Here is a 27,545-nt window from a genome sequence, read left to right as displayed (position 1 = left end):
GGGTTTAGTGCAAATGTTACTTCTTTAACTCTACGCTTGTTTGCCAAGTCTGGTTGGAGTTTGTGAAGCACCATCTGTGTTTACAAGGCGCTCTACAGGCTTGGATGAAGGACAGCCTTCAATGCGCCATTTTCTCAAAATCACCTTCATCAACTTCTGCTTATTTTTTGAAAAAAAAATTTCTCCCACTGAAACTCTTGGAAAGAATACTGGTACATGAAAACTTGACTTACTAAGCTCATTCCTTCATTTTTACTTTGAGCAAATCTGCTACTTTCACAGGGAAGAAGGGTTCAAAGCTCAGACATCACATCTGCTTTGAAAATAAAGCTGGTGATACATCAGGGATGCTTATTAAGGGAGGGATTGGTGATGATTGATAAGAATAATTCAAACTGATTGATATTGCTTTTCTATTTTTTCCACTTCAATATATAAGTGAAGGGCCCAAGAATTCCTCACAGTTAAAATGAGACAATATCTAATGATCACTCGCCGAAGTTATTTGATGTACAATCTGTGATCCTTTCATACCACTGTTCAAGCTTTTTAATTTTTTTCCTCCACAACAGGCTCTTATGTCCTAGTGGGAGGCCAACGAGATGCTTACAATTTATGACTAGAAGAAATCAAGAAACACAGCTCTCTGCTTTAAAGGCTTAAAAATATTAGAAACGCAGCTCATGCATTTCTTTGTGTATTGCAGACAAGGAAGGATTTGTGTGTGTGTGTGTGTGTGTGTGTGTGTGTGTGTGTGTGTGTGTGTGTGTGTGTGTGTGTGTGTGTGTATGTGTGTGTGTGTGTGCGTGTTTATTCGGTCATGATAAGCGGGCTTATGTCTTTCTTATAGAGCCTGTTTTTTTTTGTCTCACAGCCAAAAAGTTAACCAAAACGACAGTCACCTCTCATCAGTTTCATCGTCTCTCTCTTCTTCAAGTACTTCTACACATAGCCTGTGGTAGCACAGAGGGTAGGTCAGGCCTCTCCTCACAGTAAACACATCACTTCTTCTGTTGAGATGTAACCAACGGCAAGTTTGTTCTCTATGGAGCTACTAGACTTTAGAGCCGGCCGGGTTTAAGTCTGTTGCATGTCCGTTCTCTGACCCCTCCCCTCCAGGCGAGGGGATCTCATCTGGAACACCGTTCAAGTCAGACCTCGATGGTTGTCTGTCTGACATCTGTGATGATGATCCTTCCCCGGGTCTGGCCAGCGCAGCCCCGTTCACACACGTCCCGCCCTCAGATTTCCCAAAGTTAAACAGTTTCCCAGGGTTGAAGGCTTTGCTGGGTGACTGAGAACGCTCCTGAGAGCTGCTACCTGATGATGATGATGCTGTAGCTGTGGCGTTGGCGGCTGTGGCCCCAGAAGCCGCAGCAACCTCCTTCTTATTCTCAGGTGACTTGAGGAATTTGAAGCTCAAGAACCCGGGCAGCTTCGGCTCAGTGGGAGACTGAGGGGAGCGGGCGCCACTCGAGGAGAACTTACTCTGCAGCGGGATGATCTGTTTCAACTTCATCACGTTATTGTTGCCCAACAGAGAGCTGGGCCTCTTGGGTTTGTCCGACCCACTGCCCCCTCCTCCTCCACCAGTACGGGATTTGCTGCTGTGACTTTTTTCGTGGTGGTGATCCCCGGAGGAGTCCCCCTTGCTCTCGTCCCGCTCCCTTTCCCTGCGGGCCATATGCTCCGCCTGCCTCTGCCTCTCCTCCTCCTCCCTTTTCCTCCGCTGCAGCTGCTGGTAATGCTGCTGCGCCTGCCGCTCGTGCTTCTGCAGAGGAAAAGAAACATTCCCACAATGCATTTACTCGAATCAGCAACCCAGCAAACCATTACACTGCTGCAGTGCTACCCATCAAGCAAATATTTAATAAGAAGCTTGCATTAACCACTACAAGAGAATAGTCTTTTCTCTATGTTCTACCAATCGCCTTTCTCAAAACTATTATTACTAAAATATCACCAGAAGTTTAAAATAAGCAATTTAGTTCCAAAATAAAAGCTGCAGTGTTGCAGTACAGCTTGTTTGCAGCAGAAAGTTTAGCTCCTCTGATAGCGACTGTTTTGACAACACAGAACTCTGCTCATAATGAGGTTGTCTTTTGAGGGGCTTGTTCAAACCACATGAATACGTATTAAACTTCATCTCTTAAAACTTCTCCTTGACAAATATAATTGTCACATTATTTACCTTAAAGGCCTCCCTGCGCTGATAATCCAATTTAGCAATCTCCTCTCGAACCCATGTAGGAATGTCAGGGATGGCCACATGGATGACGTACTTCAGGAGGATGGCAAAGTGCTGCAGATATATAGAAATGGAAAGTTTGGGATGAAATAAAAAAGATATTAATTGAAAGAACAACCCCAATCAGATACACAATGCTCGAAAACATTCTTTAAGCGTATTTTACTTTAACTAATTCTTGCACATCATCTAGGACGTGAAACCCTCCTCCTGATAGGCCAACTTCTTTATCAGGCCAAGACAGAGCTGCAGGCTGTTTACCTCTTTCACAATTATAGGCATGTAGTGCAGCGCTAACAAAACCTGTATCTAAATATGTTACAGGTAAGAGGAGAAACATGAAGAGAGTTCCAAATCATCTATTTGTGCTTTTCATAAAGATTGGCATGCTGGAAAACCATTTCATACATTATTATTCATCAGTGTAAAAGTCTCTACAGGTAGAAATATACAGACAGTTTCAATACCTGGCACATTTTTGGATTACCAAATATTTTGTTCTGGGTGGCCTAAGAAAAAGTTTGAAAAAGCACTTCAGACAGACTCGCAGGAAGGAGCGGCGGTACCTCGAGGATGACGATGGAGATGATGGCCATCTCGGGGCTAAGCCAAGGGAAGAGTCGCTGTAGCTGACCACACTGACCAATCAGGTAACAATTCACTATGATGGCAATCAGGCCCATGGCTTCCATCGCAGTCTGTGAATTAGAAAAAAGAGAAAGCTTAACATTGCAGTTCCTTTGCGCATTAAAATCCTTTCAATTTTGCTCAGTTCTGTCCTCTTCACTTATTCCAGTTAATTATTGCCAATTGTTTTATTTAATGTGAATGCTACACAGTTTCATTTGCATGACTTTCAAAATGGAGCCAGTGTTTGTCACATATGACATGGTCAATTTACAACAATGGCAGAAAAGTGACGAGCAATTTTTCAACTTTCACAGAGTGTCACTCTGACCTGCCACTGGCCGATGCTCTCCACTCTGATTCCAAAGGGCCTCTGCAGACCGGTGCAGAGTTTAAAGGCATCGCTGCGGATCTCAATGATGTTGTTGATGAGAGCACACATGGCAGCAAGAGGGAAGGCCGAGGAGAAGAGGACCACGTAGCCAAACTGGACAAACATCTCCTGGTAGTCCTGGAAGGTGTCCTGAGAGGGCAGAGTGGATGATTAGACCACAGCTCTCCCCCGTCAGTACAATCTCAATGCAACTAGACATATAAATGGCATTTATGTATAGTAAAGCAATGTGACATGGTACCAAATGTAAAGAAAGACGTTGTTAGCTTTGTTTGGCTGTAATATAGAGATTTATGACCTTTTGCAAAATAACCCAGTGTTATCCTCATCACATTATTGTCACTCAGGACACGTGTGGAGTGTCATGTAACTGAAAAGGCTGAGGGATTCTGTTGGATTCATGTTGCAGTGCTTGTTTACAACATGTATAAAACCTGAGCCGAGTACGAGGAGAATGACAGTCAAATGTTGCCCAGCTGGCAACATATGTGGTTAAGCTGTTAACTTACTATTATACATGTTAATTTACTATTATACAGCTGTTTTCTTTGTATTCTAATTGAGACTAAACTGTTTTCAACTGTAAATGATGATAGGTTATGTTATTCGGCAGATTCAATGGAGGACATCTTACATCCATGATGGAAGAGAAGTTTGTCAATCTGGGTGTTATTCTCATCGTAGTAATAACATTCAACTCAACCATTATAGAGATTTGGGGGAGGGGGGAAATATTCCTTCCAACATCTGCGTCAGTTGATGGAAGGAGCATCAGTCACCTGCAGCTTCTCAATTTACAGAAATCATCTCAAATATATTTTTGAATCCAGCCATCATTAATCACAGTACGTAGTCCCCGAGAAATCCCTCCAGCTGTTTCTGTGAGCTTCATGCACACGCACCAGTTGTTCTTACAGCAGTGAATGGCTGTTGCTCTCTTTCAATGTAGCTTTTGTAAACGCTGGAGAGGTCGTAGAAATGATGATGATGATGGTTTACAAGTTTTTGAATCACTGAACTGAAATGACATGGCACACGTGCAGTTTTCTTTGCCTGCTGCCACTGTACTACTACTATTCAGGATCAGGATTTTGGTTAAACTTTTAACAATTTTGGTCACAATATGAGAATAACGCCCAGAGTGCTGAATTCAAGAAATATGCCTTTAAATATCGTCACCTTCCTAAAATAATGGCCCATGTCATGAGCCATTATTGTGAGATTTTCATTGACAAAAATGCTTGCAAAAAAGCTAACTAGCTAGCTTAAATGCTAGCTTCAAAATGCCATCTTGAAAAGCTTATAAAATTGCCTAAGTCACATTGTCTTTTGACTTAGGCAAAATAAAATGGCCTAAGTCACACTCTTGACATAGGCCGTTATACTCCGTTATAGAATCGCATGATCTGTTCAACTGAGGATGTAGGCGATTTTACCAGAGGTGGCCAGTATCATGATGAGAAGATTTAGGCAAGAAAATCATTTTTGTCAAAAAATGACATAGGCCATTATTTTAGGAAGGTGATGAGATATAACTCTGAGCAGAGTTTATAGAATACGTTCAGCACATAGTCCTTACAGCATAAGTCTGCATGCAGCTCTCCATCTCAGCCTGAGTGAGTGTGTTGCTCTCTCTCTCTTCAGGGGGGTCAATCCATGATTCCCTTTTTTTCTTCGGCTCAAGTCTCTCTGTGCTCTTGCCTCTTCTTCTGTGGCGCAGTGATGTGCTGCTCTCAGACCCAGAAGGCAGCGGTGCAGCGCTGGCAGCAGCAGCAGCAGCGCCGGCAGCAGCATTAATTCCCTCAGCCCCACCTGTCGCTCCTCCACCTGACTCCTTCACATCATGGATGCCATTATCGTCGTCGTCGTCACACATCTCAAATACAGAAGCAGGGTCCATTCCTTTTTCCACCATAGTGGGGCTGCCGTCCTCCAGGAAACTGGTGTCAATGGGGGGCCCACTGCAAACTGGTCTTCTGTCCACCTTAACAACAACAACGACAGATTAGTGACACCAAACAACACTATTAATGCTAATAAAAACAGGTGTTACTATATTTGCACATGTGAAAGTGCCACAGAACAAGCCTATTAACGCTTCATAAATGTATGTTACCACACAGCTTGTACCTTCTCTATGAAGCTGACTTTCCTCAGCTTCAAACCGCAGTCAATCACACTTTCCTCCTCCGTCTCTCCTTCACTGAACCTCCCGCTGTCAGCCTCGTCCTTCTCACCTCCCTCCTCCTCATCAGGCACCCCGCATCCTCCATTCAAACACTTCTTTTCCCTGAGAGAAGTTGAAGGAACAGATAGACATCAGGATATAGATAGACACAAAATATGCGTGTGTGTTCTGGCTATTCCCTCAGTGTCCGACTGGCTTTAATCATAACTGCACGCAGCATGCAGACAATGTCAAGTGCAGATAGAGTGGCTTTGAATTTGAATGTTGCAGTGCTTGTTTACAACATGTATAAAACCTGAGCTGAGTATGAGGAGAATGACAGTCAAGTGCAGGTCTGTTTGTTGTGACTAACACATTTAGTGTTGGTGTGAATGACAACTGTGATCACTTGAATGCTGTTCATCTCACTGATCTCATGATCAGATTCTCTTTCTTCTTGCTTCAAATTGCATCGGACTCATTTCATCTCTTTTTGACATTTGTCATCTAAATGTTAAAACCCTACATGCACATTGTATTAAAGTGTATGCTTACTGCATTTAAGAATTGAATGAGAGTTTCAAATAATGAGTTTGACCTTCTGTCTAGCTGCCCCAATCCAGGCCTGGTGCCCCTCAGTCCAGGTCCTGTCATGGCCTGATCGTTAGGAGAGGCCTGGGCTTTTCCAGCTGCCAGCCGGCCGTATTTCAGCAGCACTGAGAGCAGCAAGTCCCACAGAGCTCGCAGTGTGAGCTCGCCCAGCTTGTGACGCTCATACAGGTAAGGCTGCAGCACCTCCTTCACATTTTGAAGGAACTGGCGTATGATAAGTAGAGTGGCCAGCATCTGACAAGGATAGAGAGAAACATTCAGACAAAATTCGCTGCGACACTCAATGAACATACTGTCTAATCAGAGCATTTAAAAGACACACGTAGGATGCAAGAGGAAATGGGTGGATGGAGAAACAGAGGACAGAAGAGAGGGCATGATAACCGGCTGAGAAAGCAGTATAACGTGGAACAGATTCGACAAATCAATCAAAACACAATTTTGTATGCAGACCTAATCTACAAAAAACTCATAGAAGGCAGAAAACTGCAGCTGGATGGTTTCTTATAAATTAGAAATGTCATCTGTTACTAATTGGGACTCAGAAGTGCCATATGTTTGAAAGAACCAACAGGGAGCAGTGCAGCAGCAGTTTTCCGGACAATGTGATTCACTGTTGAGGTGCCCTTTAACACTACTGAAACAACATTTCTGATTGATGAACATACTCATACCTTGCCGAACAAATCCAAATCACACACAACAGGAAGTTCGAATAAGCTGAATTTGAAGGATGATTCAGGTTTATTACAGATAAAGATACTTGAGTATATTTCCTGATTTAGAGCTTCATTACTATGTATAATAACAGTGTACGCAACAAGTTAATTGAGAATTAACCTACGCAGTCAGACCTTCATACAGATCTCAAACAAATCCCCAGAATGGCAAAATGTACTTTATTTGTTAAAAATAGTCAAACTATTATTCCCACCGTTTTGAGCGGGCTGATTTTATTTTTTTATTTAATTTAAATAGTTTATGTTTTTAACCTATGTAATAGCATTACTGCACATGTTTCTTGGCCCATCCAGCTTTATTGGAGTAATGTTGCTTACGTTTCCAAATCTCAGTAAGTTAATACTTAGCCCTGATAGAAATGTTGGCCGAAACCTTGAAAATAGAACCCACGTTGTAAAGACCTGAATTATCCTTAAACTCAAAACCAAGTCGTGAGTATTTCTTCGCCAATTTAATATAATAATTTAATAACCCACAATGACTTTCTGACCAGAACATGAACAGAAAGTTACTTTAAGTCAATGATGGGAGACCTCAGAGAAAAGGAGATACTGTTCTCCCACAGCTACCTGCTGTAACCGTCGGCACAGAGTCAGACATTGGCACACTCAAGCTGACAACACCAGACGGTTGTCATTAGGACGACACCAGTGTTTTTGTCAGTGTATGGTTTGCAAGGTTTTTCTGACCTTTGAGGCAGCTATTGGTTTCCATTCAATTATCTTCAGAAAATCAAGTAAGAAAAATCCTGTTTGCTTATATTTTAAATGATAATTCACTATTGTTTTGTTATGCAGTCTTGAGCAGAAAAGTAAATATACTGTGACAAATATTTGCAGAAGCTGGGCTGTACTGGTTGGGAATCCGACATGGAAGTTAGGCGATGTTAACAGAATATGACAAGCTCAATGAGGCAGCACTCTGCCTGAGAGTGTAACAGAAACTGACAGACAGAGTGAGAACTGAGGTTTGATTGGTGAGAGTTGTAACGGAAGAACACGGAAGGAAAATGCCACAAAAAAAAATCCACATTGCCACATCTCCATGTCAAAGGAAAAAAGAGGCGAAAACCACTCAATTATTGTCACTAATAATGTTGCTTGTGTGAAGAGGCACAATTTGTGTCTCAATCAGTCAGAAAAAAAGAAGAAAAAAATCATCTACACAATCAGACATTATCTTTGGACAGCTACATGTTTTATTATTTACTGCCATAAACCACTCATCTATTATCTCTGTCTGGTGAAAGTTTTTAAAGGGACAGTTTGCCAAAAATACATATTTCTCTTCTTACCTGCAGTGCTATTATTCAATCTAGATTGTTTTGGTGGCAGTTTCATCCAACTTTGCTTAACTTTGCTTTACAACTAGGTCTGTGGATTATTTTAAGTAACCGGGTCAGGGATTTCTGAAAAGAGATTACTGTTGAGTTATTAAAATGTATTTTTGGATGCTTTGAGCACCACAAGTCGAGTGCCATGGAGTCCCATTATACTGGAGGGAAGGCAGACATCTCCTCTTATATCTCCAAAACCAGGCAACTCACACCAAAACGATCTAGATTAATAAGTAGCAGTGCAGGTAAGAGGAAAAACATATTTTTCTTAATTTGGGGGTGAATTGTCCTTTGAAGAAGCAACAAAAAAAGAATTATATTTGATGACATTTTGAGATTATCAATTTGGTTTTGAATCTTTTTCAGGTTGCAAGGTTTTCACCAGACAAACCATCAAAACACACACAATATAATTCTACACAAAGCAGGTTGGTAGTTCAAGTCCATGTCACGATCGTCACGGAGCATGCAAGGTTAAGACCGAGGTGGTCAGCAATGAGCCTTATAACTCTCGCCCAGGCAGTGGATGCACAGGGAGCATACTTTGGACCTGAGTAAAGCCCTGAAGAACCAGGGAACAGAGACCACAAGCATCTGGATCTTGAGGTAGAGGGAAGGCAGCACATTGACCCGGAACTGCCGCTGCAGGCTCCTTAACAGAGACAACACCAGCAGCATCTTCCACAGATGGACAAATGGATGAGATGTGCAAATGGTTGGTTATGGAAATCAATGCGTGTAAGCAGAGAGAGCAAAGCGTTTGAGGATGGGAGAATGCCAGATGTTGGAGGCCAAATGAATTGCTGAAGCTAATATATGACAGAGAAACATTAAAACTGGGATGTTTCTTACCTCTTTCAGACGCTCCATGTCTTTGAGGTAGAATCCAATGTAAAAAAGGCTGAGATAAGAATTTACAAACTGAAACTGTAAGAGAAGGAAATGTCAGGTGTCATTAAGAAGAACGTTGTGTGAAAGGGACTCTTTTAAAAAGCAAGTTTCCAAAACCCATGAGTTCAGATATTATGTAGAAAAGCCACTCACAAGAACCATTTTGATGATGAGATTTTTCTCATAGGCACTCTGGAGTCGATAGTTTTCTGTGGAGAAAAACAGCATCCATTACCACTCATACATGTAAAATATGGTCAAATGAATTCTAAAGTTTACAAGAGATTACTAAAGATTTCTGATGAAACCAATCTTTTTAAGATTATTTGTATTATCTTTTTTATGTAGATCTTGATAAATCTGGAAGCTTGACTCTCACCCATGTCGTTGAGCCAGCAGGCGATTTTCCTGTACACCTCGTCACATGCAGTCACAGTGATAGCTAGCATGATTTTGGGGATGAAGCGAGCTAGCCGAGGCATTTCCTTGATCCCCATCACAAACTCCTGCAGAGATACAATCACAGCTTTTTACTTGTCATCTCAGAGAAATTAAACATGATTGTGTTCACTCTTGGACCAACATTCTGAAGGAGAAGGTGTTTTTTCTTGCTTTATTTATATCAAGTTCTACCCATAGCATGAAACACTTTGATGTTTAACAGGCTTGCTGCATCAGTACATCCACCTTTTAAATACATTTAATGAAACTAAAGAAAGACAGATGCAGGGTGAGAAGATTTTTACCATTGAAACTATTATTGCTAGATTTATACAAGCAGGGCACGTACAAAACCCATGCTGACAGCTGACTGACCTGCAGCTCAAAGCAGATGAGCATGACCAGGAAGACAAAGCAGAGACAGAGGATACAGATGGGCAGGCTGACCAGCCACCTGAATACACGCCGCCGCCACGGAGGATAGTGGAACTCCTCACAACCTGTTATGGGACTGCAGCGCTTCACTCCCTACCGAGAGAGAGAAAGTATGAAAGGGCCTGAAAGAGAAGAGAAGAAGATATGGAGATTGGAGTCAAAGTTTTAGTTTCTCTCACCCGGAACTGAGGCCGTGGTTCCTCCAGGGATTCAGACGGAGTATCCAGTGTTCCCCACTTGAATGCCAGCTCAGCCCCCCTCCTCTTCCACCGCTCCAGAAACAGAGTGGCCCACACCACGTTGAACAGTGCAAACACCACACAGCAGATGTCACGGCTCGTCTAAAACAACACAAACACACTAGGTTGATGATAATTGTTCAGTAGGGGATTTAAATTGCTTTACGCTATGATAGCATCCCTCCTCACCTGATCTGACTCAGTGAGCATCCACAGCACAAAGCCGATCACAGCAGGATATAACATAGAAGTGGTGTAAAATCCCAGCCAGGCAAAATACATGGCAATCTTCACACCAAAGTAGTCACAGATATCATCTGTAAACACCAGTATAAATGACAAATTAGAAGGATGATATGACAGTTATTATATTAGTTAAAAGATAGAACAAGGACAGTTTGGTACAGTTTTTGTTAGATTTTTCTACCGTATTGACAATTTAACATACATTTTATTTTTTTATTTTTTTATTTAACAGTGTAGTTAAGTGTAATCACCGTACATAGCCATTCTATTCTGTTTTGAATTCTACTGCAAAGCTTCGTCTTAGATTTGTTTGCTTTAAGCGTCTTTGAGTACTTAGAAACCACAACACAAACTCAACAAGTACAATATGAGTATTTCCATTTCCTTCATACGTTAAATATGTTTAACTCTTAAGTATTATTATTAAGGAACCATGAGCGGCGAAGGTAATTCGCAGTACGCCAAAAGTACTTTCTTGTGGTTTTACTAGAGCGTAATGTATATGTTTGTGTTTATGAGTATTTTGTTCAGCTGACCTAAAGGCTGTTTCTCACAGACAGCCTGGACCCAGGACTTCATCAGCTGACTGAGGATCCTCTGCTCATGGAGAGGAAATACCTGCTGGATCACACCTCGTGCACTCAGCTCCGGGACTGCAGAGAAGAATAAAGCACAGTACCAAGTGAGTTAAAAAGATACTAAACCCCGAAAATGGATGGGATTATTTCCAAAAGCTGCCAAAGAAGTTATGTTTAAGAAAAATATCATATAGAATACTATAAAAGGATCCGACTTACTAATTGGCTGGCCCTCCAGGAAATTGATATTATGAAGCACCTCCCCATGTTTGGCCCGTAGATTGTCCAGCCAGTACGTAATGATGCTCTGCCTCTCCTGCAGCGAACGAGAGGAGGGGGGAGTAAATTCCGGCGATGACAGCATATTTACTTGCATATGTGTGTGTGTGTGTGTGTGTGTTTTTTCGCATTTTGAAACTGACCTGTGAAGTAAAGAAACACAGCTCGCTCTCGATGTTCTCGTAGATGTAATCCTCCTCACAGGAGAAGTTACGTGTTCCTCCGCCAAACTCCGGCTTCACCCCTTTCCTCAGTCCCATGTCCTCAGCACCTCGCAACAAACTGGGGGACAACAGAGCGAGACTGAGTGTTACCGAGCATCAGATGTCTTCTCCGAGTGCGATTGTTGAACACTGGGGGAAAATGGTCAATGTTCTATAACCTTGTTCTTTGACTCTGATGGAGTCATTTAGTCATTTCCTGTTTAATGTTGACATTAGTTAGTAACACATTTGATAATTGATTAGGTACTTTATTAAGCAAAGATATCAAATGTTTTCTAGTTACAACTACCCAAATATGAGGATCATGCTTTTCTCTGTTTTGTATCTTTGTAAATCTGTTTGGCCTTTGGACAGTTGGCTGGATGATACAATTTGCAGATTTAACTTTGGTTATTATTAACAAAGAAACAGTTGCAATCCTATTGTGGATAGCGGGACAAATGTCTATGAAAATCAATTTAAGCAGAGTACAGTAAACAATGACATTAGCAGAGAAGGATTGTCCTTCATAGTGTTAAAGTCATCTGATCTCCCCTCTAATGCTTTAACCTCATCAGTCTCTCTCATCGTCTCATTTCCCATCAGCCCTTCCTCCATGTCTCCTCTCATCCTCCCTCTTCTATTCTCCAGCAGCTCTGTCTCCTCTCCCCATCACTCTTAATCCACCTTTCTCTCTTCATCCTTTTTTTTATCTCCCAGGGTCCTCTCTTTTGTCTCCTTCACCCCCTCCTCCTCCTTTATCCCTTCAACCCCTCCTCCCCTTCTGTCCTTCCCAGCAGCTTTGTGCTGAAATCGCAGTAATAATGCAACACCACGCCCTCTGTACCCTCCAGGCGGACAGCTCACCTCTCTCTGTCACACACACACATATATATATATATATATATATATATATATATATATATATATATATATATATATATATATATATATATATATATATATATATATATATTATTTGTTTTCGTATAAAGTGTATGCACACACATGCAGGAGTGCAGCTGAGGTGGGCCTGTAACATCCATCCATCATTCAGCTCCGAGCACTTGCACTTGGAGGAGCTGTACAGTGAACTACAATCAGCACCATGATGGATTACAACAGAAATGTGAGGTGTAAGCTTCTGTATCACCGCTGAATACTGCTTAGTGTGCAGCCCCATCACAACAAAGGTCCTTGTCTGAGAAAAGAAAAGGGCTGTATCTATTTAAACCAACTGTTTAGCAATCTAAGCCAATAACTGCGAGGGCTTTGAGAGGTGAGCGACTTCTGCTGCTGCCATGAATTTGGAAACCATTTCCCCTTTCTTAATCAATCTAAAACTTTGTCGCCTTTTGCACTTGTTCTCTCCAAATAAAGGGAGTCTTAATTTTGGGACACAGTCAAAGGGAATGTGTGGACAGCGTTAACCTTGTAAAAGAGCAGAATACTGCCGAGGGAAAGTACTGCACGTGAGGTTTATGCTAATTTAGCAAATATCTATCAGGCGTAATATGGAAACTCAGCAGAACAGAACGGCATGCTGTAAATTTCCAAGTCAGAGCTGAGAAATGAGTAATGGATTGTATGTCAGCTAGGAACAGAGGAGGAGGAGGACATTAACCATATAACACACTTCAGTATGGTAATTACTGCAATTGTACTGTCTGCTAATAGTTGTTTTCAAAGCAAGAACTGGAGACTAACACACAATAACAGCACTGATTCTATGACCCCAGCTGGTTTGATCTCAGACCAAGATGTTCTTCACTGAATAGACAGGGAGATAAAGCAATGCCATTTCAGTTGATAGGATAATATTAAAAAAAACAGCCTATAGTTGGCAGTAAACACTCCTGGAGCCCTCAGCTGGGATTCTCACATGGGACGGCTCACTGCTTTAGTATGCAAAGGGTACGACCATTCAAGGTGAGTTTGGGAGGATGTAATACTTTCTGGGTTATCTCTTCTATCACATGAAATGTAGGTCAACCTATCTGACGGCAGATGTGCGTGTGTGTGTGTGTGTGTGTGTGTGTGTGTGTGTGTGTGTGTGTGTGTGTATGTGTGTGTGTGTGTGTGTGTGTGTGTGTGTGTGTGTGTGTGTGTAGAGAGAGAGGAGAGTGGTCTTCTTGTCACACAGCAATCATTTTACTTGAGTATTTCATCTAAAACCCACTGGCACACTTTCAGAAAGCACTCTCTCCATCCTCCTACCACATTACCCTCCCTGTTGTTTTATCTTTGTCTCTCTGCTTTACTCCTTCTCTTCCTCTCTTATTCTCTCTTGCATCTGTTTCTATCTGGCTCTCTTTCTTCGTTCCCTCAGGCCATCTGTCAATTTCTATTGCATTCATTGGTAAGAGGTCTGGTTAAGACTCACAGTTTTTCAAGAGGCCCATTATTACATGCCAAGTCAACAGAGAGGACTCTACCTTTGTCAAGTTCATAAATGCAGTATGGAACAGCAAGTGTCACCCTAACCCCCGGATTGTATATCTCAGTATTTATACACCAAAGTCAATGATGAGATTAAAATGACCCTGGGCTCATCCCCAATTCCCCTGGAGATGTTTTCAAAACAAGAGACCATGTCTTGGCAGTGTAATCAGAGGAAACGCAATCCATACTGTTTGGTCTGACTCTAACCTTTTGCAAAACTTTAAATAACCTGCAGCCAGAGGCGGAGCAGCGATGCTGATACTGTGCCTACCATAGCTGCAGCTTTACAAAAAAATAAACAAATATTTTTGTCTTAAACATCCCAACTCCAGGAGTATTTTTTGGAGCATTTAAAAATAACTAAACCTCAAACTACTATGATATACTGTATTATTCATTTGGCAGTTCTGACTCTGTTGATAAAAGCTGCTTCCCTCCCTGTATTTGGTCTCGGGTAACAAGGGGATTAATTCACACAGCTTCAGTTTAAACAGTAGTAACAGTTTGGCATAAAGCATTTCATAAACTGGAAGCAGAACTAGAAGTTTTGGTGCAGATTAAATAAGCGAGTTAACTTCGGAGTCCATTACCTGCAGACAGTCGGGCTACCTGCATCCTTCTGTTTCCAACCTCTATGCTAAGCTAAGCTACGCTAACTGTAACTATGTTACTGACTGTACCGTCAGATTACAAACACTGGAGTGGTATCAATTTTCTTATCTAACTCTCTGCAAGAAAGAGATGTCAAACTGTTCCTTTCAGGATGTTAAATCATTGAGAAAAACTACTGTATCTATCTGATGGTAAAACCCAGTGGTGGGCTGTCAGGGCCTGCTAAGCCTTCTCTGCTGGCCTAAACAGAATCACAAAGTTATAGCTATTTTATAATTTAATTACTTTTCACAAATACACTACATTTATTATAATTATTTTCCCTATTAGCTTATTTTCTCATTGCACAGCTTCCTCTGTTGCTCTGCCTTCAGCCTGCAGCTTCCAGCCTGCTGCGTGGCCGCTGGTTAAGGATCTGGTTAAGAGCGCTCATCCAATCACATTTCACCTCTGTTTCTCCAGTAGATTAGCGGTTTAAACTACATGGAGAGGCCTTCTAGCATTATGGACGTGTGTTTCGCCGTACGTCCTTGTGTCAGCCGCGCCCAGCTGTTGAACAGCTGATAGAGACTATGACTCAGACTGAAGGCGCAGCTAGAAAATCCACGGCTCGCCACTGGTAAAACCATATATAACTCAAGATATTGGATCTTATTTGTTTCTTCTTTTCTTGTTTTATTTTTCATACGCTTCGTCTATTTTTATTGTATTTCCCAGACAGTAGATATTCTGATTTTAAAACAATACATAACTGTAAGTTCATTGCTGTTGTAGATTCTTTACTGTTTGCATTACTGTTTTACTGTTTATTTATATTACTTGTTTATCTTTATTTTACTATGTGTCTCTTGTGTGCACTTTACCTGTCTGCTGCTGTAATCCTGCAATTTCCCCACTGCGGGACTAATAAAGGAATATCTTATCTTATTTTATGTCTACCTCCTCAGGCTGTCAAATAGAAGTACAATTATTTATTGATTAATTGGTCGATAAAAAATGTACTGGGTACAGTTTGGAGTCATTTATAAATACAAAATTACAAACATTTACTTGTTCTAACTTCCACGCTTTGAGGATGTGCTGCTTTTCTCTGTTTTATGTAATTGTTAATTGAATATCTTTGGGTTTTGCACTGTTGATCAGACAAAACAAGATATCTGAAGATGTCAGTGTTATGAACACTTACACTTTTAAAAACAACAAAAAACAATGCTTGAGTAATACAAAAATTGACAGATACACCAATAATGAAATTACGACTCAGTTAAAGCCATACATTCAATAATAAGCAATTATAGAAATGAATGACTAAATACACCCTTGCTAAAATGAGTTTGCAACCTTTGGAGGGAGGCCTTACTTTTCATATGTAGCAGTGACGAAGAAAGCGTAGACTCGTGTGTGCTTGTGATGTCGTATTTGGATGATGAGCTCTGGGATTCCCAGCCGGATATGGTTCAGTAGCCATAGCAACGTGTGGTCATCTGTAGTGTCTGTGACAGGAAATGAAAAATAAAAATACATTTTTAACAATACCCACGCATTACTGTACACTGGAGCTGCCGGGAGTACTCCCACAGTCCTGTACTATTTATTCTTGAGCAGCAGCTGGAGGTTAAGACTCGTACTAACAAACACTTGAGAACGACTCTTCTTCTCTGCTTTCTAAGTTCAGAGATTTAAACCAGTCATAAAACAGCTTCTCTGACCTTCAGTTTATGGCTCAGAAAGTTAAGTGATTAATGTACAAGTCATGATCCTCTTCTTTATTATTAACAGTAAGTGTATTGATCTTGACGAGTACATTTTAAAGTTTTAGGTTTAAGGGACTGTGTTGAATATAGTACTTTGGGCTCAGGGAATTAATGGAAATATATGTTAGTAGCACATTTAGGTGAGGGTAAGGGTTGACCTTAGGCATGTTTTGTTATGGTTACAGCTTACGGTGGCATAACGTCAACAAGATTCCTCACAAGTATAGAAATACAAACATGTGAGTGTGTGTAAGTGCCTGACCTGCAAATGTCATGAGGACATCACAGTTCTCCGTGGGCACCGTTTTCATCCAAGACTTATGAGACATGATGTGTCTCCCAGCCTGCAGCAGCCGCTTTCCAAACAGCTTATCTGAGAGAGAGAGAGAGAGAGAGAGAGAGAGAGAGAGAGAGAGTCACCTTTTCAAAGTGTACGGAGCAATAACATTTCCTGCAACCCTGCATTCAAAACTCGTACCCCTGCTGCCCGGATACACACGCAGAAAGATACACACACAGAGGCACACAAAATCATCCCTCTTGACAAGACAGATTTAAATGTCACGGCCCCTCGCCTCACAACATGAGACTGACCGAGCTAATCCTGCCGTGCCAAGACCGGAGGCCACACACTGTCCACACTCCCTGAATTGTCACACACACACACACACGGACACTCAGCTCAATCAACTCAACACATGCAAGTGAAGCTATTTCTCAGTGTTGTCATATGTCCTGAGTCTCAGGAACTCCCACATATGAGCCTTGAATAGTAAAAGACCACAATACCACAATACAATACAATAAGTTTGACTATGAATAAACAGCCTCCTGTGTAGAATGACGTTGTCTCATTTCCTGCGGTCAACAGTACACCAAACACAGCTCCACTCTAGCCACACAGTAATGTCACATTATGACACAGTCTCCCTTCATGCAGCCATCTGAATGAAAATGATATATTTCTTCTAGAGTGGATACAGTTACGTTATGGAAACATTCTTAAAACAACTGCAATTTTTGTATCCAGGCTCAAATGAACTTCATTTTTGACACCTCATTTATCTCCCACTGACCCCATTGACTCTCATATTCCCACTGATGTGTTCTTCAGAAGGGCAGCAGCGGCAAGCGATTCTGTAACCAGTTTAACCCCAGACCCTGCTCAGCTGTCAGAGGACAGTTTGTGAAAACCATTTCCCGGGTCCTGAATAATAATGACAGTAGCCTGGAGAGAATGCCTGTCTCACAACAGCACTGTGGTCACTGAGGCATGAAGCAACAGAAGAGCTGGGAAGTGGGGCATTTTCCAGAGGTCACACATAAATATGTTAAGTATCACATAATTCATCCAATAAAAGACTATTTGTTTATTCTTATGTATAAAGAGACCAAAATATACATCTTATTTTCATGTAATGTACATCCCAGAACTGGTTCACGTTTTGCTTACACAGTTACAAAAGTGAATGCTAAGACAAACACCCTCACAAAAGTCAAGGTCATGGCAAGCTGTAAATTTAACCATGATATCAACGCTACTAGCATGATGCTGTAAATCACACAGTGCTCTGTGGGTCCAATAAGCACCTGTCACATAAAAACATCACTGTGCTGCTGCCGAATGTGTATCTCTACTCCTTGAGTGGTGTCAGAGATGGAGACGTCATGGGGCTTCCCAGAAACCAGCCGTATCCTGGGAATATATACTCGCTCCATGTTTGCACATAAGCACTGCACCAACCATTGTCCAATGCAATTTACTAAGTGTAATTAATTGAAAGGGTTTACTACTATTATTGAAAACCAATTATCACCCAAATCTGCAGTAACCTTCATCCCAGAGCCTCTGATCCATTTCGGGTCAATGTTTTGGTTTTCTGACTCAATAATCTCCACCTCATTTCCAACCAATGTACGCAGCTGTTATCAGGTAAAGAGCTGTGATAAACCCACTGTAAACTACCTGAATATCACCAACCACAGACAAACAAAGTTAGCAACTAGCTGGGTAACAAAGTTAAGTATTTAGCAGCTGAAGAGTAATACGTTTCCCTCAGAGGTTTGTGGAGACCAAACCAGTAAACTACAGTGAAAGGAGAGAAATGTTGCTCTGTGTCTGCTGACTTTGCAAATAGTCAACTGTTGCTAAATTATTCACCGAAAAACAATTGTATTATGTAATAATATGTCAATGTTGTGTTCTGGTGGCTAAGAAAGTCAATTATTGCAGCTTTAAAACTTGCCTTTTTTTCATAGTTTTGCCATTATTTTTTTGTTGCTTAGATGTTGCATTCCTCCAGACTTTAATGTGAATGAATATTGACTATTGTAGCTTTGTTAGAAAAATTTACTCGACACCTTGAGGTAAAATCATAGATCAGGACATTTATTCTTCGAAGAAGGAACAGAGTCAGAATCACAACATGATATGTCAATTGCGTATCCTGGACTGCTCAATGAATGAGCAGAGAGTTACCTCTTAAATACATTAATGAAACAATCACAGAAGCTCTCATGACGTCTTTAGATTCGCTTGCATCGGCATTGTCATATGATACCAAGGAACACCACGTTCTTCACGCAGAGACATATAGGCATCCACAGTCTCAAGACTATCAGAAGGTCACTGTTAAAGCATACGTATGTTTTAACAGGAGAGTAGGTCAAATGAGAAGCCACAAGCCTTTACACAGTATATGATTAATAATATAACTGTGAAACAGTACTTGATTAAGAGTAAATAAGTTTTTCTTCTAACAAGCTTCAACTCAGATTGTATTTATTAGCCTTGTATCATGACTCAGCTATAATACTTTTTTAGCAGTCCTATCTCCTCCTCTTGACTCCCTTGGCTGTCATCTAAAATGTTTTATATTTGTACAAAATAAAGCAAAAGTCATTGAAGATACAAAGAGGATGCCTTCAAAACACATTTGGCGGAAGATATTTTCTATCAAGATAAATCAAAACACGTTAGTGTTAAACACTTGAACAGACCTAGACTTAAAGGTAGCATTACTATTTAAAGCATCCCTCTTCAGTACTTACAAAGAGGTTGTGACAACTTAATCTGGTTCCACAACGCTCTTCCCTTCTGAAGAACATGTTCAAACATCGAAAACGGGCCGAACAGGAAACAGCACAAGGTATTTTTTATTATTTAATCTCGAGTGGTACTCCTAGATACTGAAATCTGACTGCCCGGTCCGCTGTGCTTGAGATGAAATGCTGCAGGCAGTGGTGCGACATGACAGCAATTCTAATCGAGTCCTGTATTCATCGCTGAGGGCAACGCACACAGAAGACACACACACTCCTGGTACAGCCAACAGATTGGTTTCGCCGCTTCAACAATGCTTCAGTTTATAAGCCTCAATACTGAGCATGTGTCCAGATCTTTTGCATGCATTTGTGTGTTTGTATTTGGTTGAAGATAGATATTGATTCATACATCAAGGCCATCAAGGCTTCACTACTCAGTCTCAGCCAGTCTACGCAAACAAACCACCTTTCAGCTGCCACGGGAAAGGTTGTTGTCACCTTCAGGGAAGCAGTTCCCTCAAAGCAGCACACATGAAACAACAGCCATAACAAACAACAGCCATAACAGCCTTCAGGCTGTTTATTAGCAGGATTAGAAAGAGTGTTCAGGGTCACTGTTAAGTAAAACATTGGCAATCTAAGATATGTTTCTGGCCACCTGGTTAATAAAAGTCAGATATTCACTCTGCTTTTAGCTCTGTTTTTGGTCTCCACCAGCTCTCGAGGGAAATGTATTTCTTCCGTCAGTTTGGTTCTGAGCAGGACGTTTACAGACCTTTTCCTTTTTTTCTGCAGCTGAAAGTAATGCTGATGAGAATTGAAAGTCTGAACCAAAACAATGAGCTGAAAGAAGCTACAGCTTTGCAGAGCTGAGGGAAACTGCAGTCAGGTGAGAATGTTTGTAACTGCGAGATAAAAATAGTAATGTGATACATTGTCAATAATAAAATATTGATTCAGCTACATGCACTAAATATCCTCACCGTCTGGATTTTGAGTCACAGTCCATTACTAACAATCATTTTTTTAAACTCATTTGCTTCTCATTATCCCCATCTCCCCCCCGATTGATTTGACGAGGGAAATCAATTTGGCATTGATGGCTTTTACCCATTTTACTCATCAGTGTTCTTGAATAGACTGAGTGCCACAGATATTGTGTACATGCAGAGTTTACACTGTAAAACATGTATGTTCAAATGGTTCGAGTTCATGTTGAGTACAATGTTTCAATTTTTTTTTTAAATTGCACCCAGTTTTCCTAAATATTTTCATTACAGCCAAGTTTGGTAATCTGTAAATACATAGAAAAGTGATCCCAAATGTTGTTTATGTTAATGTATAATTTGGCCCTGTAACAGAAACCAGGGCATTGTTGAGCTCGTTGGCCCAGAAGTAGCAGTGATACAGATAAAGCCTGTATTACTCACGGCCTTTACAGGGCGACGACTGTTTCAAGGCTGGCACTTATCAGACAGCAGCCAGGCCGGCAAAACAAGCAGGGTGTCTTTCTGCGGGATGTTTATCTGTCTGTGTGTGCACATAGGTATTTGTCTATGTGCCTGTGTGTGAGCTTTAGATATAACGTGCTAGAGTAATAGAAACTCAGGCGATGCACTAAGAAGTGAAGGTCACAGACTAAAGGAACGACTTCATGATGCATACACTGTCTTTGCTGCTTTTGTGACTTTTCTGAAAACTCTCAGGGGCTGGTAGCACAAACCACCTTGTGTTTTCTCCATAAATATGACACAAAAGGCTTAATTTATTACTTATTTAAGGGTGTTGCACAGAACTCCTTCAAAGATTGCCTTAGTTAAGGAAAAAGGTTAAGGCATTTACTGCATTGAGATTGTATAGCGATAATAGTCTACAGTTTCCATGGAGACCGCTTTCCAATAGATAGTTTAAAAAAATGGCATGAGAAAATGTGGTCAGAGGAAAATATTCTTCTTCTAAAAGATTTGTTTGATCTACAAATAAACAGACACAAACATTGAATGTGGGTATTGCAACAATAAAGAAGTGCACCGTTATCACATCCTCCTCTTGTTTTGACGGAAACTTTTGTTCAGCAGACGGTTAAGGGCCTTTGCAATGACACTGTCATTCACCCAGTTGCTGACTAGTATTAAACACTAGAAAAACGCCCTTGCATAAGAGCGTAGTAGAGCAATCGTTAATTGCAAATGGGCAGGAAGAGCACAGCTGGGGAAAATAGCTGAGTAATCCAAGTCGTACGAAGAAATCATGAATTAACTGCCGGGTCAAATCTATGGTGTGAAATAAATGCTCACGGTTAAGCTTATCCATTGTGTTCTACCAGCCGCAAAACACTCTTCTCGGGATCTGTTAATTTTTTTAATTGTTACCATGAACACGGACATAATCCATTTTTGATTTATTTGTAAAAATGATCATATAAATATTATATACAAAACTAACCAGTTCATATAGATGATGCAGTGGTGCTCTGGGAGGGCAGTAGACATATAGAATACCTGCATGAGCCTTCTCAGCAAGTTGAAAAATAAAGAAAACCCCAAAAGTGGCTAAATACAGCACTTTGTAGTACAAACCTACAGGCCGTTAAAAAAGATGTATGTATTTTCTGTTTAACTGTATAAATAAACTATTATCTAATTTAAAGTCATAAATTCACATATCATTCCTTAAGAAAGATGCGAAACACAGTGAACCTATGCAATATGGTTCAGAAAGAAAATGTGTCAGTTAAAGTGATGAACTGCAAGCTCCTTGTTTTTTCTGAAAATCAATTTGGTGAGTAGCAATCGCTTTAGTGTTTTGCATAGGAGCCACTCATTGACACTTACTGCAGCTACTTCATACTGTACATTTAATCTGCCTTGTTCCTGACACGCTGCTGTTGTAGATGTAAAACACATGACTTTCAACAGAATAGATAGAATACCACACATGCAGTAATAGGATAATAACAGTAATATATTATAATGTATTATATGCATCTAGTTTTTTATGAAATGTTATACTTTTCATAAAGAGTCCACCAATTATCTCACAGTCTGGATTTAGACTGGGCATAAAGGTGTTATTTGTTTAACCAAGTATGCAAGATATTTGCTGAGTCACCACCGATGGTGTAATCAAGTGATCACTTTACCTCAGAAAAACCTTTCTTAGTAATTGTTCACATAGCATTAACTTGAAACAAAAAAAAGAGAGCACCAAAGCAGTATGTGGGCAGCAAATGTGGAATAGATGTTTTATTTAGTTTGGGTTCACACCCCATTACAAATAAACTAAATACTAAAATACTTTTCCTTGGCTGCCTATCATGGACCCGCTGTTAACAGTGGCGCCTTAATGCAAATACAGCTGGAATCATTGAAGAGACTAAATGTTCCCCCTTTCTCCGTTTCTGAGGTCTGCAGTGTAAATTTACCGCACTGATGTGATGTTGAGGATTTGTACTTTCAAATGCACCTCGAGAAAAAAATGCCTTTTCTAAATATGCCTGGCAGCAGTGTATATGGGAGGCTGCGACTTGAACAGGATTTCTGTCTTTTCAGCGAGCCAGTCCAACAGAGAGGCAGATAGAGAGAAGCAAACAGACATAATATAATAAAAGCCAGACATACTGACTGAACTCTGCAGAGACAAGGAGGGAATTTAGCAATAAAAAATAAGTCAGGAAGAAAACATTTCTATTATCACAACTACGGAGTGTGTGAATGAAACAAATGACCCTATTAGAATGATTACATCAGTAAGTGGGACAGAGAGCCTAATCAGGTTCAAACACCCAACAATTTTCTTAATTAGAATAATTTACAGCCTTGACTCTGTATATCACCATCCTGTGCTGAGTCCACAGTCATACAGTCACCGACAGACAGTGCACTTTTAAACTGGTTCCCAACTCCCAAAACACACAGAAAATACAGACAAAAATAGTAAGACAGTAAAACAAACATCACTGTACATATAGAGAGGTTCAACGACGACGTGCATACTAGTCATCAAATCATGCAGCTGAAATGTCTGAAAAAAATACCAAATCAGACCGTTCCACCTGTGAATATAATGTGAATCAAGCTTTCGGTTCTGCAACTGCAGCCTACATGTCTTGAGGGAGAAAAAAGCAAACCTTAACCCAACATTCCTCTTATCTGTCTCCTTCTCTCACTTCTGCCTCCCGCTTTCTCCAACTTCCAAACACTGAATCGCAACGGCCACCTGCACCCTCCCAATGCAAGGTATACAGTCTACATACGTTTTGGCACCAAACTGACAAACACTCCCAATTCCACATAGCATTTCTCTTTTTCCACGGCAGCTGCACACACAGATGTGTTTTAGATTATATGAAAGGCCTCTCTTCCCTTTGCAGCAGAGCACTCCACATTTTGTTTTGCTTTCTTTCACCCAAGTCTGCTCGCCTCTCAGTCTCTCGCCCTACTCTCTATATCTTTTTGTTGCTATCATCCCTGCCTCTTTCTCTCATCCAAATCCTCTCGCTTAGCCCTGCTGGGCTGAATCTCTCAGTCCCTCCTTCTCTCCATGTGTTCTTTTTATCTCTCTCTCAGCTCTCCTGCCTTTCCTCTCACCCAGGCAGTCTCAAGAGGTATTTGTCATCACCGTGGACATGTAGCTCCTATGGATGATGCCTTCAAACTGGGCAGAGGGAAAGAAGGGAGTTGATGCTTGGTAGTGATACAAATAAACCTGAGTTAACAAAGTGCAGATGCTTCAGTGCCAAAGCACTAAGACAACAGTGTTTTTTGCAAAAGCTTAATTTCTGCCTTTGGCATTACAAAAAAGGTATCTCTCACCACTGACAATCAAAGGACTGAAGGTACATACAAAAGATAAGGTTACAAGTTTTCTGTCAAAGACAAATTACATTCAGCTAGGCTCAATATCAGCTGTGTTATGCATTTTTTTTAAAGCATTACATCAAAACTGGTTTCCTATATATAAAAGTTTAAAATCAGGTCTACTATAATTAACATAATTATTTCTCTAGCCATTTAAAACCACTACTGACATAGTCTTAGTATCTCGATGATCCCAACTAAACAAAGGCAGGACAGCTTTACTGTAGTTTTCCAAAGGAAACTAAACATTATTTTTAACAGTAAACAAAAAAAACAACACAAGCCTAAGAGGTATGTGAGTTTTTACGTAAAGATACCAGTGCTTTGAGCTAAATGCTAACATTATCATGCTAACATCCTCAAAATGACAATACTAACATGCTGATGTTTAGCAGCTATTTTGTTTGCTATGTTTATCCTCTTAGTTTAGCATGTTAACACCCTAACATTAACTAATTAGCTCAAAGGCTCCATTCATGCAATATTGACACAACAATATTACAATTCATTCTGCCAAAACATTGTTGTTGAGACATTTCCCTAAAAAATTAGAACGTTAACCTTGTGGTTTACAAAAAGACAAAAGGTTGGAACCAAAGTCAGTAGGCCCCATGAATGGCAATCCATTAATTGTTGCGATGATTTCAGTCAGGACCAAAGTGGTGGACCAAGCGACCAATATTGCCATACCGAGAGCCATGCTGCTAGAGTCGCTAAAACCATCACTAGAGAAACCTGTTCTTAGAAAAAAATAACCTGTATATGATGTTAATATATGATGTAATTGAGATTATGATTTATGTCTTTCTTCAGGGGCAGATAGGAGGTGTCTGTTCCACCTTTGTGACAAATGGGATGAAGATGTCAATGCTGGTGGATGTCAGAACTTGGGTTTCCTCATTAACGGGCGCATGGAGGATAATAGGGGCTCGTCCTTGGCCTCAAAATAACAATGATTAGATGTGATACTCGAGCCGCCCGTGGCTGCAGGCCAAGAAAAGGACAAGAGAAGACCAGAAGAGCCACAGTGCTCACACAGCAGGATAGTTGAAGTATCACTTTTCCCCCATCCCATCTTCTTTCTCTCTTTTTGTCTCTGCTTCTCGTTTCATTTTTTCCTCCTTCCTTTCATTCATGGGTCTTTCTGGGTTAGCTGGTTAATTTTGGTGAGCTACAGTATCTCAGTGAAGAAGCAGGGAATGAGCTGTCATATCTGTTATGAAGGTAGTGTTAAATGAGGAAAATTATGTTTACTATTCAGTCAGGTAACAATCATGACGGAGTAGTCTGCATCAACTGGCCAGTGTTGAATAGGAATTCAACACTGGCCAGTTGATGCAGACTACTCCATCAGACAACCACAGGCTGGTTATCTAACTGGCTGAATTGAGCATTGTCACAGGGGTGGATTACGAATTATGAATAAGTGAGTGGTGATGATGAATATAGTGGGGTGAATAGCAGCCTTTGTGGAGCAAAAAGACCTTCTTGTTGAGTAGTGGACAACTGCCACAAGGGTTTTTTGATTAACACACAGAACAAAGGGACACGGATTACACATAGCAACAATGCGAACACGTCCTGGTGGTCATTTCTGTGTTGTGTGGTGCATTAAGGATCCCTGCAGCACCACAGCATTTTTCAAAGATTCCAGGTTTGATATTCAGATACAGCATGGCCAAATATGTGGACGAAAAATACAGTTCAGATGGAATTCATATTATAGTCTATAGTCGCTTATGGTTTTCTTGTCGAGAGTTCGATGTGAAGATCAATACTGCTCTCATATCTGTGGGTTCATTATGGAGCTGGAGCCATCAGCTGGTTAGCTTAGCTTAAGATACATGTGGTATATGGTGTGTGCGTGTGTGTTTTTACAGATTTAACAAACAACAAGTAACGGGTTAATAATTGAGCTTTAGAGGGGTTGGTTACCATCCAACAGAGCCATGCTAGCAGTAGTTTGACTTCTGCTTTCTGTTTTGCAAGGACGTCGGTGTTGCTGCATCCTGTGCTTAGCGCCACCCAAAACCATTGTGATTGGTTTAAAGAAATACAAACAAACCAGAGTATTTTCCCCCTCATACCAGAATGCTAACCAGCTGCAGCTTCATTTTGAATTGTCATGAGAGTAGTATGGGTCATGTAATTACGAGAAAGTAAATACATAGTATTTTTCCCAAAATATGTTACTGTTATACTTGAAGGTTTTAGGAGGTGGTGGCCTGCTGCATGGCAATGCAAATTGAATCACTATGGCACACACATTGTTCTTATTCAGAGCACACAAAGGGTCATAGACCCAACAACTGAGACTCATACATACTGTACATCTGACTCACTGTAGCAGACTCAAACCTAGCAACCTTTGTCAAGGAAAGTTGTAGTGCATCTATTTTGTGAAAGTTAATTGAATTATGGGAAGAAATATAGAAATTATCATCAAAATTGAGGGGCTATAGTTTTCTGGAGGTCATTCATAATTATAATCATTAGATAATCAGCCACTGATTGGGCTGTGGTGACACAACCCAATAAGCATCAGGCCAACTGGGTATTTCTATTCACGTCAGAAATTATGCTGGGACTATGGCAATAGGAGCGGAAGTGATGATAAAGAGTGAATTTAGAGAAAAGATACTGCTGGAGTGAGTCAGTCAGTCGGATGGCTGTGGATTAACTGATCTTTATGATGGTACGATATTCTATTCCTGGACAGGAAAGATGGGAGGGAGGCTCTAAGTCCAATCAATACCCAGAGGAACCAGTGATTATTACACCATTCCTCCGATTTCCTTTCCCACACAATGACAAGCAGAGGAAGACATATTGAATGGTGCTTTGATTTCTTGTGCCTTTCAAAAAAGAGCTTGAGGAAGATCTATGCAGAATTTCATATAATGTATTAAACGCTGGAGGAATGTGACACGAGTAGTGCTGTTTATAATGACTGATTCATCAGAAACTAGTGCAGGATTGAGCTAATTCAACTCAACTGATTTTACAAATTCACTACAACTAGTTTTAAAAAAGAAGCAAATTATTACTCTTCTCCATGTGAATGGAGAAAGTTATACTCAGAAACTTCCCTACAACAACAGGACTGCTAAGGAAAGTGTAAAACTGGAGATATTACGCTCCTAAATGCAAATAACAATGTGGCAATGCGGTTTATGTTCCTTGACAGACAATTTCTTCAGCATCACTGCACAATCGCAGCCTTTTCTAAGGGAAAGGACGGGAGTAAAAGCTGCAGCAAGCAGAACACAGTGCACCAGAATCCTGATTGTCTGACCATATGAGGATTGTGTCCAACAAAACAGGCGTGTTGTAGACGGCACATAAAGTATATGTTGTTTTGTATGGTGTGGAGTGAACAGTAAACAAAAAGAAAAG

The 27,545-nt window shown here is 40.7% G+C and overlaps 1 protein-coding gene across 1 annotated transcript; it reads right to left on the bottom strand.

The window, feature by feature from the left end:
• Positions 1 to 1,054: 1,054 nt before the first annotated feature.
• Positions 1,055 to 19,363, bottom strand: ano8b (anoctamin 8b; the record flags this gene model as incomplete). Its single annotated transcript, XM_079221379.1, has 20 exons — positions 1,055 to 1,771; positions 2,192 to 2,302; positions 2,815 to 2,946; positions 3,207 to 3,398; positions 4,849 to 5,253; positions 5,400 to 5,559; positions 6,035 to 6,282; positions 8,669 to 8,803; positions 8,978 to 9,052; positions 9,170 to 9,225; positions 9,396 to 9,522; positions 9,833 to 9,985; positions 10,072 to 10,233; positions 10,321 to 10,448; positions 10,914 to 11,030; positions 11,175 to 11,271; positions 11,378 to 11,516; positions 15,852 to 15,984; positions 16,508 to 16,618; positions 19,297 to 19,363. The coding sequence occupies 20 exons, from the start codon at positions 19,361 to 19,363 to the stop codon at positions 1,055 to 1,057; spliced, it is 3,465 nt and encodes a 1,154-aa protein (XP_079077505.1).
• Positions 19,364 to 27,545: the final 8,182 nt, after the last annotated feature.

This window comes from Taurulus bubalis (genome assembly GCF_910589615.1).
Source record: "Taurulus bubalis genome assembly, chromosome: 7".
NCBI classification, from domain to species: Eukaryota; Metazoa; Chordata; class Actinopteri; order Perciformes; family Cottidae; genus Taurulus; species Taurulus bubalis.
The sequence above is the reverse complement of the archived record's forward strand: the minus strand, read 5'-3'. Positions and strand labels throughout refer to the sequence as shown.